This window comes from Onychostruthus taczanowskii, unplaced genomic scaffold (assembly GCF_017590055.1).
Source record: "Onychostruthus taczanowskii isolate IOZ18803 unplaced genomic scaffold, ASM1759005v1 scaffold11, whole genome shotgun sequence".
Classification (NCBI taxonomy): domain Eukaryota; kingdom Metazoa; phylum Chordata; class Aves; order Passeriformes; family Passeridae; genus Onychostruthus; species Onychostruthus taczanowskii.
Genome location: NW_024497629.1, coordinates 17,056,470 through 17,072,771, shown reverse-complemented (window position 1 = coordinate 17,072,771; position 16,302 = coordinate 17,056,470). Strand labels below are relative to the sequence as shown.

Sequence of the window (16,302 nt, the reverse complement as noted above, 5' to 3'; positions counted from 1 at the left end):
ATCTTGGTGAATAAAGCACCAGGATGATGACCACAGGTATTGGAAGAGCTGATTAAATTCAAGTGGTTTAAATTTGCAAAGATAAGTTCTAAATAAAGCACATGACATTTTTATTAGGGATGTGAGAACTATAACTCAAAGTTTTTGACAGCTTAATATATGTATAACATGTCACTCATTTGTGGAAGGACGAACCCAAAATTCCTCAATGGGTCAAAGAAGAGTGGCAAAAGCCAAAGGGGTCCGAAAGAAAAATGCTCACAAAGTTTTACTAACAGATGACACACTTGGCATGGAAATATGTTTGCCCCTATAAAGAGAAATGAGATAGGAGAGGAAAGGGGATCACCAGTTCTGGGTCCAGCACTGATGCAGCCAATAGGGTGTCCAAGGTCCTGGTGGTGCCACCCAAGCTTTTTAGGGGTACTGTTTTATAGGTAGATTTCCCTCCCTGGGAAATCCCTTGGGATTTAAGTTTCTCACTCTTCATGTAAATAAGTGAGCAGGTGCAGTCCATTCTTCTGGACCTTTCTGGAAATGGGTTCAGGGTCTTTGAGGGTCTTTTGATGGTCTTGATCCCCCTCTACTGGATTGACCCTCAGCTGACAGTTCATGCCTAATTCTTCACCCCACTCCTGCCCATCGGCTGTCCTTTACGTCACCATAGACCAGAAGTAGCAAGTAGGTTCCAGAAAGGTGCTGTCCTACTTTCTGACAGCCCCTCTTTCTAGCCACATCCTGTTCGTACTTGCCCACTTGAATAGCCATCAGCATTTCAGGAATAACAACACATTAACTCCTTACTGCCCAGGCTTCTGTAGCTTCAACACATATTTAAAATATTAAAATATTACAGCCTAGCTGTAAATGTATTTTTTGTTGCTAGGTTTTCTACTGGATCCACTCCACTTTTTAAAATCCAAAACAAACGTTAGAGGAAAATCACTACATATGTGTCATTAGCCCTCAAGTTTTCTCTCAGTATCTACATTAGATGACTAAGCATGCAATATGTGCTGCAACACAACCTGTTCACACAGGACACAGCACTTTGTAGAAACTCATGATTAACATTACCTCTTGCTGAAAATAAATGTTAGAGTTGACAGAATCAGACTATAAACATTAAGAAAATCACCAAACTTTATTTGGAAAGCCTGCTCCAATTACTGACAAATTCTATAAAATAGAACAAGCATCCAGTACTGTTTGTACTATTTATATGGGGTAGCATTTGGCAAAGGAGGCATGTATGTATTCATGAAACACAAATGCTGCCAGGAACATGACTGTTTAATTAGTATAGATTAAACACTTGGCAACAAAGAACAAATGCAAGACATCATTCATAACTTGAAATGGAAAAAATGGTAAGTCAAATGTCTATAAATGCACAAATAAGTTGCTGATTCTTTGAAAAATTCTATAATATGGACACAAACTATACAATCAGAAAAGTTTTTCATTTGACTGGGTATTGATAACCCTTCATAATGGATTAATAGTATCTCTGCCAATGGTTAGAAAACATACTTCTTTTACTGCATACTCTACATGTTGTCCTTCCTTTCTTGCCAATTTTAAAAAAAAAGCCTTGGCTATAAAAGCAATGTGTTGGAATGTGCTCCAATATTATTGACCTGTCCTTGTTTTTTTGGCAACTTAGCTGGAGTATTTTCGCCAAATTTTATGATTTTATATGATTTGAATTAATAAAGCATGATGCAGCCCCGAAGTGGTGACCTTAGAGAATTTTTTCTCTCTAAAAATGCATCACTATAACTTTGTAACAAATCTTAACTGTAAAAGTATTTCAATTTTCCCAGCTGTTTTTGCAATTTAAGCATATTTTGAGACATGTTTTTTCCCATCTGTGCTTTCATTTTTATAATTTGTTCAAGAATACATGCCAGCCAAATTCTTACACAAAGATAGAATGTTGAATACAAAAATCCCAAGAAGAATCACTGAAATGCTGTCAATTAATGAGTCCTTCTTTCAAATATTCCCTCTCCCTTGTATTATCTTTAAGATAGGATTAATTGATTGACTTACTCCCTCAAAAGCAAAATTTCTGAAAATGCATCACTAACAGTACGCTATTAGGTTTTAACATTTATTTTGTTCAAAATAACAATAATGTAATCATGGTTAACACAATTCTTATAATATTAAAATAATATTTCAATCAAAAAAGATTAAACCATAGCTAGTTCTGTGGCAAGGGAGAAATCTGGCAAATAATCCCTGTTTCACCTTCCAGATATTGAAATATTGAAGGAGACAAATATTGAAGCAAAATATTGAAGGAGACAGACATGCTGTTCAAACTACCAAGCCTCCTGACTGATGGATGGGGACTGAGGCGTTCACTCCCGTGTCCTTCCCTCTTTTAAACCTCTTTTTTACTCAAGCTATTCTTCCCCCTTCAGAAACTCTGAGTGTGCTACTGCTTACAAAGAAAGGAGGCTCCTTGTCAGGAGCCGATGAATAGTTTCTACAAAGAAATGTGCCACAAAGAACTGCAGTCTTGCAAAAATGGCTGCTAATCCTCAGTTTTGTCAGTGTAGCTCAGCCGTGGCTGTGGGAACTGGAGCCCATGTTAAAAAAGTTCTTCCACCACCCTGTCAACGAAACCCAAGGGCTTTGCTTGCCAGGGGTATGAGTGGGGACATGTTCTGCTGTCACTAAGGTCAGTGGGAGATAGTGGGGCATTTTGGATGAAAGTCATTCTTTTACTCCTTTTTGAAGAAAGATGAAAGTAAGCACCTGCCACTAAGAAAAAGTTAGGACGTTGTAGCTGTAAAAACTGCTGCTTTCTACAGTTTTGCATTGCATGATGAAGAGAGAGAGGAAATAAGCAGAGAGGGATCAGTGCATTATCTTGGTTCAGGTCAGAAAAAGAGATTTTATGATGTGTACATGCAGAAAACATAGAAAAGTGGGAGAGGACTAGTGAATATGAAGGAAAAACCAGAGGGGTTTTATGTAATCATGCTTTATAGAATTTTTAGGGAAGAAACCACAAGAAGCTCCAAAGCCACTGAATAAGTCTTTATAATTTTGATGCTTCATGTTGCTCCAAATTAGAATAAATGAGTCAGATAATAAAACTGGCTTTAAATCTTAATCCCTTTTGGTACTCACATTTCATGCTTTCAAGTAAGCACAGATACCATATTCCCCAAATTACGTATTTAATATTTTTTAAGTTAAAAAACAGATGTGAAGACAAACATAAAACTGGAGTCAAGAGAATACTTCAGTGATTTGGAAATCCCCACATAAATGAGAAATTATTTGAAAGAGATCAGATACTTGGAGATATGCTTATATTTACAGATATTCAAATGAAATAAATTATGAAAATGCAGATCTGTGTCCAAACAAAACTGCTTTCCAAGGTTACAAGTACAGTGACAAGGGGTATAAAAATCTGGCAACCAGAACCACCAGATGCCTTAAATTGTAATCATGGGTTTTGCATACTGTATTCAGAGCAACCCTACATCTGTGTGTTTGAACTGGGCAATTGCCTAAGCCCACCATAAAATGTTTACCTTACCTTTAAGCCCGGAATTAACTCCTTTTCTAGTAGTGTGTTTTGGAATAACTCAGTGATAACAATTTCAAAGAAGTCATGCAGTTCTGCAATCCTATATGCAGAGATGTCTTTGCTCAGATTCTCATTCTGCTCTCTCTTTGGTGAACAAAGAACCTTGAAGAATGAGGTTAAATATCCATAACTATTTCATGAAAGAATCAAAGCTCATGAACAATCTTTCTTTGTTGATCTATTTATTACTGTCTTCCTTTTTAGTTTGGGCTTTTTTTTTTTCTAAAGATGATGCAATATTTTCAATGCACTGAGTCTGACAGGTGAAGCCATATCCTTGATCTTGATAAAGGATATTCTGTACTTGATAAAGGTATTTCCGTACTTAACTGTGATACTAAGGCAAATAAAATGCATTCTGGAGATCTCACTTCATAGTCTTTTAACAGAGCTGCATTTGAGCAAAGTTTTTTTCAATGTTATCTGTAATGATGTTCAGTCTTCCAGATTCAGTTGCTAAAGTTAATTGGGAGTCATAAGTCATTTAATTCCCAGATGTCTAGCCTTTTCAGAGGGACACATATTAGTTGTTGTTCTCGGTCTTCATCTCACTGCAGTGAAAAATTACTTATTTTTATCTATATAAAAGTCTGCAGAATTTTGCCAATGTCCTTTGACTATGGTGCACCAAATACCAATTTGCGTCGCTTTTTAAAATAAATTATCACCATACCCTGACATCTCACAGTGTAATGATCAAGGACTAAAGATACCTTACTATTACTACTCAATTAAAAGACATTGTTCATTGTCCAAAATAAAAGAAGCTGATCTAAATAATGTCACCAAAGAATTCAAAAAAAATTCCAATGTTTGGTCAAATTAGATTTGTCTCTGAGTGGAGAAGCTTTTGAAAATGAGGAATAGCATGGAGCAAAAGGTAACACTTAAGAATCAACCCTATGAATAGAGAATAACTAATTACCCATACCCATGTTCAATTATTATGCCAAAACCCAGTTGATTGTATGCTTAATTCTAGTATTCAAAAAGATCATTAAGCAAAGAGCATGTAAAGGCTGCCTGAAGACTGGTTTTAAATCTTTGTGGTACAAAGAGAAGTATGTTTATGGAGCAGAACAGTAGATGTGGGTCAAAGTTTCTGCCAGGTCAGAAATCTCCCCATTGTGAGCATTGGTGAGCATTGCAGCTGCATTGCAGCATTGCAGCTGCATTGCAGCTCACCAGCTGCATGGGGAGACTGGAGTGAACAAATAAATACTGCTTGGACAGTTTGGTCACACTGGGCATCAAGAAATAGTGGTCACTTCAAATGTAAGAAAATACTACCAGTTTTAGAGGTTTTGATTTCTTAATATACCTTATTTTCTCCATTTGCCACTTTTAAAAAACAGCTCTGAAGTAAGAAAAATTAACCCAGTCCTTGCTCAAGTAACATTTAAGAGGAAAAACCTTAAATATTCAAAGTTGACAGATCTGTCCATTGATCTTTAGCTGGTTGGAAGTGGAATGGTTATATCTGAACAGTGGTTTATAGAGTATTTAAATCACAATTAGCTAGTATCCTCTTTGTAGGTAGAGGATGAAGCTCAAAATTTATTATGGTTCTCTTGATAGAGCTGTGTTGGAGTGAAGTACAAGTTTGATTCTAGAAATTTCCTCAGTCAATGGAAAAAAATGACGTCTTGTGGCCTGGACTTTCATTAACTCAAACATATGCAATGACACATCAAAGAAATGTGTGATATTTGCAGTTACTGACAAGAAATAAAAAAGTGTGAAGAAAAACCAGACTGCTTTTTCATTATCCAGGCAGGTAGAAAGAAAGATTTATGCAAAAGGCTACTTTTGTTTTCTCCTTGCTACTTATTTTTCCTTACTTTCCTTGAAAGCGGGATATTCTGTTATAAAATATCTACTAAAAAGCCATATAAGTTTAGACAGAAATTACTTCAGAGTCAAGTATTTTAAACAACTTTTGCATTCCTCAATATTAAGCATTTAAAGTATTTATAGGTTTTTCTACTGTTTTGTGTCCTTATTTGAAATTCTGATAAAAATGCACACATAACAGTGTTAAATGACATCTGACCTCTTTGAATTCTAGTCATGTGATGAATATTAGCTTTTAAAATAGTTAAGTGTAAATACAGGAAGATGACTAAACTGCTAAACTTTTTATCTTCTAAAAAATTCCCATCACTGCCAAAGCTGGTGAAGCTCCTCTGATGGTTTAGAACGGTGGGAGCACTAGGGCAGAAAGGTTTCCAAGTGCCCACAAGCACTTTCATCACTGTACCTACTACCTACCTCCTGCAAATCTCTGTTCCTGCCTTTAGAAAATGAGTGGCCACACATTCCTTGTCACATTTGGTTTTCCTCTCACAGAGCTTAATGTTGGGAAACTTAACATAAATACATAACAGACAAGGACAAGGACCAAATTTGTTTAGCAAGGCTGCCAGCAGGCTTACTGTACTACCCCCTTTCCAACATTTAAAGAATGCAACTATCTTCTCTCTTTCCTTTTCCATGTAGCTTGAGAATTACATCCAAGACAGTATGAAGAAAGAAATGGTAGAGATCCAGCAAACTGCAGTGCAGAACCAGACTGCAGTAATGATTGAAATAGGCACAAACTTGCTAAATCAAACAGCTGAACAGACCCGCAAATTAACAGATGTTGAAGCACAAGTAAGTAATGAATTTCAACCTCAAAATGCTTCTGCTTCCCAAATACTACAGCCATACATTTAACACTGTTTGGTGTTACATGCTTCTGTTCAACAATTAGAAGTCAATCATTGTGACCCACAGTTCTATCCAACTTAAGGAAACATTAGTATTTGGAAATACATAGTTCCATCTCGAGCCCAGTATTGTCACTGGAGTGATTTTCATTATGGTAGCGTTTAAGTAAGCCTAGAAAGCCAACTGTTAAATTAATCTTTAAGAGAATGTATTTAAAACTACTGTTAAATTAATCTTCAAGAGAATGTATTTAAAACTACTATACTATATCCAGGCATCAGTTGGGTCCTACTGTACTTTATACTCACATTGCTCTCATTACTAATCTTACCTAAATGAGTCTCTTCAAACTGTCTTTGTTCCACTTACCAGCTTAATTACTTTTTTAAATGAAATCTTTCCTTTTTTATTTTTTTAACTTATCACAAGAACTATGTCTTTTTAATTAATGTTTTCACAGATAACTCTAAGTGGGATAACAGTTCATTTCCAGCACTACATTATGGTAAACAAAGGGATACATAAACAAATCTGAGATTAATAAAGAAAAAAGAAATTAGGAGGCTGCTAGAAAAGTATATTCACACAGAAGTAAATTTGTCTACTGTACATTTAACTTCAAACACAAACAAATGGATTTTAATTGAAAAGCATTAAGTACAATAAGACATTCTGTTAAACAGAATGCAGATATTAACAGAAGGACAAGTCAAATCCATGTAGAGTGGTATGTATTTGTAGTTTTGCAGATATGGTAGGAAGATGCAGATCTTTAATTGCCAAAACAAATAATGGATATATCATGCAGCACATAATATTTCGTATAATATAAAAAGTATGCAAAGTCTAAAATCCATGTTAGATGTTTTACTATCTGTAGAATTAATCCAATGAAGTAAGTTACAGTTTTTTACCTAAATCAAGACTTTGTGAACTCTTTGATAAACTGATAATTCATAGCTTATAGGCATATTGAGCTCAACTTTCATTGCATTATTCAGGAGCCTAATATTTTGCACATGTTGAGAGAATGTATTTATTAATTCACAGTAATGTCTTTATGGAAATTACTCTGTTATTTTCTGCTTAGAGGAAGAAAATCATCACTGTAACTTTCCTTCTCTGCTTGAAATTACTGGTGACTGGGTTAAGGGCTTAATTAGCAACATAAGGAAATTAACCAAACAATTGCTCTCTCAAGGACACTTACTTTTGGCAATAATTTTCAATTACACTTAAGTGTGAAATCATGTCCTGAGTGACTGTTTAACATGAAGGACATGAGTAATCAATTCTTCCTGTCAAGGAAAGCCAAAGTCTGTTGAATTAAAAAAAGCTATTCTAAAACAATGAGAAAATATTTCTAGAAAACTTGCCTTAAAGTAATGCAATACAAACCATAGAGTACCATACATGTTTCCTAGTATCTGCATTTTTCCATTTAAAGATGTAAATAAATTGTAAACAATGCATAGAAAAAAGATAATACTAAAATGCAAAGAATGAATTGACTAAAGTGTAGTCACTTTAGTTGATTTGTTTCACATGTTTCATAAAACATTAGTCATGTGTTTCACATGATAAATGCTTCAAAATATAATTCGGGATTGAATAAAATAGCTAGGGGAGAACTATCAAGTGATTTCATGACTGTGCCAAGATTTCAGTGAGAGACTTACTTTCAACACCAGATGGGGAAAACAACTCAACTCATTCTTTGAGCCACAACCATCATAGTTCCAGTAATGAAATAAGAATTATCATAACAGAGGGAAAGGTATACCAACAAAGCTAAGTACCCAGTAATTCTCAGCAGAAACGTAGCATACTACTGAAATATTCCCAATGATATAGTGTAATAACAAAATTAGTTCAACTCTGTGTATTCTTCTTCATTCTGATTCTATGAACATTTGTGCCTAAATTAAGTGTTGAAAAATATTTTTTAATCATAGGTGTACATAGAGATTGGCATGATTTCACAACATAATTTATTTTAAAGACATATCTTTTAAAAGAAGTTTTTTTTTTTGTAAATTTTTTTTAGGTATTAAACCAGACAACCCGACTTGAATTGCAGCTTTTGGAACACTCTCTTTCAACGAACAAACTAGAAAGACAGATTTCAGATCAGACCAATGAGATAACTAAATTACAAGAAAAAAACAGGTAAGTTTGCACAGCCTAATAAAATGCTTTTCCATGAAGTGCCCTTCTAATAGTTTTAGAAACAAATGTACTCAAGTAGGAAAATAAGGGTTTGTACACAAGCTCTCCAAACTGATTACAAAATGTTACCCACACTCATTACAAAGGTCATATAATACTTAAAGCCGAGGAGATTCATGCAGGTTTATTCTTGTATTCTGTTTATATACTGTTCTTCACTATCTAAAGTCCTCCTTTATATGAGGAACTTAAGGCTAAAACTGAAACAGTACTTCAGTTGTACCCAATTTATATTATTCTTCAGTTTTCCATATAAATTTGATGTAACCTGATTCAAACTAATTGGGTGTAACCACATCTCCAAAATTTTATTTCCATGTAGTACATAGCTATCCTAATGATTAAATAGGTCATTGCTACAATTCTTTTTACCTAATGTAGTGAGAAAAATAAAGCACTAATCATATTCAACGTATGTCAAGAATCCATGTTTTGAAATTGACCAATATCCAACTACTACTCCTATCCTCTTCTGTACTCGGCTGTGGTCCAAAGGCTCATACCTTTTTTCAGCTAGCTGTTTCCATATCACCACGGTCTTACTTTACTTTTGGCAATAAATAGTTTACAGAGGAATCTAAAAGCAGCAATAACAGTAAGTTTTCTCCTTCAAAGCAATGTTTTTCAATGAGAACCATATGTGCGAAGTGCTCTTCCTTTGAAAGAATTAGCTTAAGAAACCCAGGAGACATGTTGTGACATTTTTGTTCACTACTCTACTACATTTATATATGTTCTGTAAAGTTTTTATCTACCAACTTAAAAAAAACAAGCATCCTTATCAAATGGAAAGCAAAGGAAATACTGATTTTTAAAAGGCCATGTTTTTTGGTGTTGAACTCATCAGACTTTAGACTAGCCTTGTAACATCCACGTAAAACACAAAAACATTGTTTCTCACCTAACAAAATACAATCTGCATTGAACTAATCTGCTTGAAACATAATTAGATATAAGGTTCAGGATATTTTTTTTTCAGTAACAGCAATGGATTTTAGGTGAACTTCTCTCTTCCAGCTATGCATCTTTTAACATCAGCTTATGTTAAAAGAAAATTTATAAGAATTATAAAGATGAAAATTATAAAGATTTAAAGAATGTTAAAAGAAATATTTCTCAGAGTCTATATCAGAACAATTAGCAGTGAAATAATGTTCCCAGCCAGTTACCTAATAATATCAGCTCTAAAACTGGAGAAGGGTAACCCATCTTCAACTAACTATTTGCATGTTTCTCTGTCTCAATGCCATAACATTTATGTTAAGTATGTATTTTATTCTAAGATATTTGAAATGTAAATAGTTACATCTTTAAATGTTTCATCTTTTAACAGGGTAAACCCATGACAACTCAGTCACTTTATCTTTCCTTTAATAATGTTGAATTATCAAACACCCAACGATTACACTTTTAAAGTCTGCAATATACACTGTAGTAGATAATGTTGTTTATTAGTGCACTTACATATTAAATTAAAGTTTATGTATTAAACTAAACTTTCATTTAGTTGTCTACTGCTTGCATAGCACTAGAGAATGAAGTTGAGTGTTTATGAAGAAAGAAACTTATACAACATGCTTGATTCTCTTGACATCAGCTCAAAATTGTTTCTGGAGGGCCTAATTGTAATCTTTTATTTAGCTTTTTAGAAAAAAGAGTTCTTGAGATGGAAGACAAGCACATGCTTCAGCTGAAGTCAATAAAAGATGAAAAAGATCAGCTTCAAGTCCTAGTAACCAGACAGAATTCTATTATAGAAGAACTAGAAAAACAGTTGGTTACAGCTACAGTAAACAACTCAGTTCTGCAAAAACAGCAACATGATCTGATGGAGACGGTTCATAGCTTGCTTACTATGATATCAACACCAAACTGTAAGTTAAAGCAGACATGCTTATATCATTTCAGTGCTATTTCCTAATGTGTGTACACTGGTACCTGTAGTCTTACAACTAGCTCTGACACACTTCTGCTTCTCAACAAGTCTGTATTTTTTGCCTTATATTTTGCATGTGAGTTAATTAATCTACTTTTTAGGGGGTGGGAGAAACAACCACATTTATGTGATTTCTTTTCAACATTTTGTTTATCTTCTCTGGTTTCTTAATCTTCTTAACCAATTCTCCAGTGGCTCAACAAAATACAGAGATGCCAAGTATTATTCATCTCACATGGCATTCACATGTGTGGCAGAATACACTTGCTTGACCATATATCTAGGTGAGACTGCATATTGTAGGTCTGCAACTTTTCTTCCTGGCTCACAGAGATTGTTTCTGCCACCTCTCATTGCTTTAGAACATGGAGTTTATCAAAGAAAGGACAAATTATAGTGGCTACCCAAGGCAAAGGAATAAGCACAGGCATATTTTTTAGCCCCCAAAACCAGAAAGCACCAGGCCTGGACAGCAGGTTCTCCCTCAAGTTCTTCACCAAGGTATCCTTGTTCATTCTAAAAATCCCTCAGCCTTGCAAACCTTATAGGCAATAATCTCACCCCTCAATGCCTGACAACCCTGCAACAGATCATAGTCACCAAGCATAGTTTTCAGATTTATGCAGATTCACATGCACCATAAAAAACCCACACAAACTATAAACTAAAAGTTATGGCTACACAGGATTTAAACATTCCCTGCCTTGAATTTCATTTCTGATATGGAACTTGGAAAGATTAAGAAGCTGTTCTAAAAGACTGTAGAATCTGGCACAGTTGCCTGTAAAGTTCTCAGGGGGGAAAATACAGAAGCATACAGAACCCCTAAAGAAAAGATTTAAAATTAAATACTGGGAAAAAATGTTAGAAGTTGTCATTAGAATTTAAAAGACAGTATACGTGGGCTATGATACATTACTGTAAGGTGGATCACAGAAAAGGAGAAGGGTGTTTGGAACTCCTCACTTTTAGTATTGTCCTATATGTTATTATCATAACATAGGTTATAGGTTTTTCTAAACAAAATAAATTCCAAGTTTTTTTGTCTTCATAACTGACGCTATTCCCTTAAATACCAAGGCTGTACATGTTCCTGCTGATGTTATCTGCTATGCTAGTGCACAAATAAGTAAACAAGTCAAAGTCATGTTGGCTACAGCACCATTAAACCCAGAGTGGAAAAAATAATGAGTGTTTGCCAAAAAGACAAAATTAGCAGGGAAAGCTTCTAAGACAGTATGCAAACAATAGAGTGTGGAAAAGCAATTAAAACACTGAATGTGTTATTTTTCTATTTAAGGCAAAGCACTTAAGCAGGTAAATAATGAATAAGCATGCTAAAAAGAACATAATAAGCAGCTGTAATACAAGCACGTATTTATATGGCACCTAAACCTTTGTAGTAACTGACTGTGATTGTTAGATTAAATTAAAAGGAAAAATACACAGAACCAACCCCAGAAGGGTCAAATATGAAATATCAGTCAGCAGGCGAAATGCCAGGAAATTCCAACCTCCATAGTTAATAAAGAACTGAACAAAAAGATGAACATTAGATTGTTCTGTTGAATAAGAAGGCTTAGATATAGGAAAATGTATTTTTTACACAAATGAATTACAGAAGGTATATATCCTCAGTGAGTTGGGCTGACCTACCAAGCTTCAGCTTGGTACATACAAAGTTGTTCCTGCTCAGCACAGGGGCAAAAAAAAAGCTTAAAACCTCTTAAGTCTGTTGCATTATAAAGGGTTTCATAACTAATTTCACAATATAAGAGTACTGGCCAAAAGTCATTATTAACCTAATCATTTGCTACTTAGGTATGCATATAATAGTAGTTAATGCATACTAGGTTGTAATGGATGTAGGAGTCCAGCCAGGGCAGAAACTGTTCAACTGAATGAGATGCAATATCCTGAGTTTTCTCATTCAGCATGAGTGTTGGCACTTTTCAACCTATGAAACAACCAGAGCCCTATCAGAATAATGTTTTTAAAAAATACAAAGTAACATCACACACAATAAGTGCCTTGATCTGTCATTTCTTTCAGGACCAGACATTTTTTGGAACTGCTTTAAGCCAATTACACCATAAATTGATTCTTTGTAACTTTTATTAATCTCCTTTTAATGCCTTCAATTTCTATTGTATTTTTAATAGCTAAGAGCAAATTCATAGCCAAAGAGGAGCAAATCAGTTTCAAAGACTGTGCTGAAGCTTTCAAATCTGGACTGACAACAAGTGGGATCTACACTTTAACAGTTTCAAACACTGCACAAGAGAAGAAGGTAGGATGACTATAAAGAGCTACCTAGCTGTACTGCATGTTAAAGGTTATTTGATCTGGCAAATATGTTATTTTAAAGGCTAGTTAATAGTGAAGTTTACTACTTACCAAGTTTTTTTACAAGCTTTTAATCACTTCTAGATCTGAGTATCTCACAGGAAGAAAAAAATCCTTCAGGTGAAATCTTGGCTCAGTTGAAATGAATAACATTTTGTTGTGTGCTTCATCATGCCAGAATTTCGTTCTTTTCTCCACATAATTAATGTAATTAAATCAATAAGGTAGTGTAATTTCTTTATAAAATCTGTAAACCAACAGAGTTGCTCTGCATGATCAGCAGACTCCTGTCTCCTTTAAGTTCTTAGTTCCTTCATATGCCTAAGGGTCTTCAGGAAGCAAAAGGAGGTAAAGTCAGGGGCATGGAAGATTACACATGGATTTATACTCATGAAAGCAATCTAGTAGTACTGGACTCATGTATGGACTTCAGTTCTTTGTATCACAGAGTTTTAAGGACTTTTGTGTAACAATTAGAATAACAATTAGACACTGTCTAACAGAGAGGATTTTCTGGGAAATACTGCCCTGGAAAATACTACTACTGATTCATTTAAAAGGTGAGTTTGCAGGGGTTTCACTAGATCAGTTTAAATTCCTCTGTGGATATTTTTTCCCCTATGTGTTTAACTGAAATGAACTTCAACGTCAGTTTAAGTTAAAGCAGTATGCCATACCTCTGTAGAAAAGACCTTGAACTAAAAATGGCACTCATTGGATGATACATTATTGGAGCCTGACAGAGATGCTCCATCTGCTGAAGTAAGTAAAATGATAAAGCTTCAGAGAGTATAGTTTAGTTGAAACAATCAATAGAATCTGAAAGGGAGAAAAGTCCCAGGTGGATTGGGAGGATAAAGAACCAAAAACCTGGAGCAAGCATTCGGAGTAGTGAGGCTCCCATGATAAAGGCACAGCAGACTGAGGAGGCTAAGGGACATATGAATATAAAAAAATGCTTAATATATTTCTTAGACAAACACAAAATAATTTTATTATGTTTTTATTTTCTAATTTCTACTGTAGATATTTCCTTTACACAAAAATGGAAATATTTTTTTAAATTCCTAAGGCTCTACTTTATTGCATTAGAAAAATCAATAGAAAATGCAAAAAAGCAGTGGAAAAAGAGTTGCAATGTGGAAAAGGAATGGGCAAAGCTCTGACAGAGAAAGCATTTTTTTTCCCAAGAAAAGTTTAGAAATTAAGTTCACTGGTGACTAGACTTTGAAGTGCCAGAACTTCATTTAGCCCATGCCAGACTGTGATCTTTACACTTACAAAGCTGTCAACTAAAGGAAATAAGCAATTTGTTTGGGTAAGATCTATAAAATACAATAGATAAAAACCTGTAATTTTTTAATAGATATAATCTAGAGAAATTATTTGCACTCTGCTTCTCTGGGAAAAAAAAAAAGCAGCCGGTTTTCCTTTGGAATAATCTAATCTAAATACATCAATTTCAGAAGAAAATGAGTTATATAAGATACAATGAAATGTTTTATTGTACATGAAGCTGAATGGCATTTAAATAGCATAGATATCTACAATCACAATTTTAAAAGCTAATGGAGATGAAAGCTACTGCATCTCCAAAGTAATGGAATGCAGCAGTCTTTGTTAGACAGCTCTGGAATAACATTCCTTGGATCTCTTACTGTGACTTGTCTCAAGCTTTTATCTTTGGTTTTAATTTTACTGTCAAATATAGTATACAGAGCATGCATATTTTCTAAAAGCAAACACAAGTGCATGACATATTACAGAATAAAAATTTGTCATAAACTTTAACATTTTGCATTTTTAAAAGTACAAATTTCCTAGACTATAAAATATTAAATGCTTTACATTTGAAAATGGAGGCTTTAAATGCTTAATGCAAATATCTATTTTGATAGCTTACTATGTTAAAAAAAAAGTAGTTAAAATGTAATAATTTCACTTAGTATTAAATCAGTAATTTAATAATATTAAAGAATTAAAGTCTTATTCTGTCCATTTCTGATAGAAAAAGACAGGTAGGGGTTTTACTTACCGCATTGAAAATAAGAGACTAAAAAGTTTTAACCTGATGCTGATTTTTTATACAAATGTAAACACATAAGAGGAGTTGTCAAGGGAAGTGAAGGTTAGGGACAATCAACATGTTACACCATTTTCAACTGTTTATGATGTGGATAGCTACTCAGACCAGGAAACAGAGTGACCTTTTTTTATTTGCCAAAAGTGCTGCACTGCTGTTTATGTTTTTGTCTTTTCCTCTTGTAACACCTTCTGACCTCCCAACAGGCTTATAAACAACTTCTGTGTAATCTGTAACTGATCCCACATTACTAATTTGTCTCCCATCATAATCCAGAACTAAGGAATTGCATATGACTACTGAGAGGAAAACAATTATTTAATTCCATTAATATTTTCAAACTTTCCTGTTCCGCAACAGGACAAAAGCTAATTCCTTTTAAAAACACTGAGGAAAACAGCAAAAGACTGCTGACACGAGGAAAAATGGCAGAGGCAAAACTATGAAAAGTAATGGTTTTATGCTTACAGCAACCTCATAAACCAATTAGACTGTAGTACTTATCTAGTCACATAACCTGGAGATGGAGATAGCAGAATAGAAAAATAATTGGACATAATGACTCCAAAGTGTTCAGACAACAGCCAAAAGTGATGCAAAGGGTCACTGCAAAGATGTGGTGACTGCACTTCCTTTGCTCTAAAAACTGCAGTGGTTCTTCATCCTGATAACCCAGCCTGAGCCTTACCATTCACAAAGTAGCTCTGAAAACACTTACACCCCAAATACCCTCTTACAGTGCTACAGCTGCTAGAAGTGTAAGTACTGAAGGACTTCACAAGATACATCAAATACTCCCTGTTCCAATTTGTTGTAACTTGAGAGTCTAATCTCTTTATTCTTTTTGGCATCTGTTTGAAGACTCCTGTTGCCTGCCTAATCTTGGTATCTATTTTTACTAGTTTTATGAAATGTTGCATATCTTTCTTTTGAATATAAGACCTAGAATAGGTTGAAAGGTCACAAAAGTTCTCTTCTAGTAATGGTGTTAAGAGAAAGACTTAGAGTTGATCGACATGAAATTTTTTTGGTGTGGAAAAATTATACTCCCAAATTTATGTAAACTTCTAAAAATTGTTACTGGTAAGAAAAATGTACATGAGGTTTTTACGGTCATCTCTTCAATTTCTCATTAAGTTTTTCAGTCCCTAGTGAGTTGCTTTTTCCTTTGGGAACTTACTTGCAGTACTCCAGCATTTACCTCAAAGAACCTAAAGTGTCTATTAAAGCTAGTTGTCTCACCACTCACTTAAAAAATGGATACTACCTGTAACAGGAATATTTTATGATAAACATTCATAGTAATTCCCCATTCATATTTTAATCTCATTAGAACAAAATAATGTGCTATTCAAAAGCATTGATTTTTTCAAAGTATTA

General features: G+C 34.4%; 2 protein-coding genes across 3 annotated transcripts in view; one reads left to right on the top strand and one right to left on the bottom strand.

Annotated features, from left to right (window-relative positions):
- MCPH1 (microcephalin 1) overlaps positions 1-16,302 on the bottom strand; it is a 123,478-nt gene that overhangs the window by 50,953 nt on the left and 56,223 nt on the right. The gene's annotated exons all lie outside the window — the stretch shown is intronic.
- ANGPT2 (angiopoietin 2) overlaps positions 1-16,302 on the top strand; it is a 45,041-nt gene that overhangs the window by 16,335 nt on the left and 12,404 nt on the right. The window contains exons 2-5 of one of the 2 annotated variants that reach the window (XM_041421023.1): positions 6,116-6,271; positions 8,376-8,497; positions 10,199-10,431; positions 12,656-12,783. In XM_041421023.1, coding sequence (XP_041276957.1) covers positions 6,116-6,271; positions 8,376-8,497; positions 10,199-10,431; positions 12,656-12,783 — 639 coding nt within the window. The remainder of the gene's footprint in view (positions 1-6,115; positions 6,272-8,375; positions 8,498-10,198; positions 10,432-12,655; positions 12,784-16,302) is intronic. The other variant, XM_041421032.1, reaches the window with a different exon arrangement.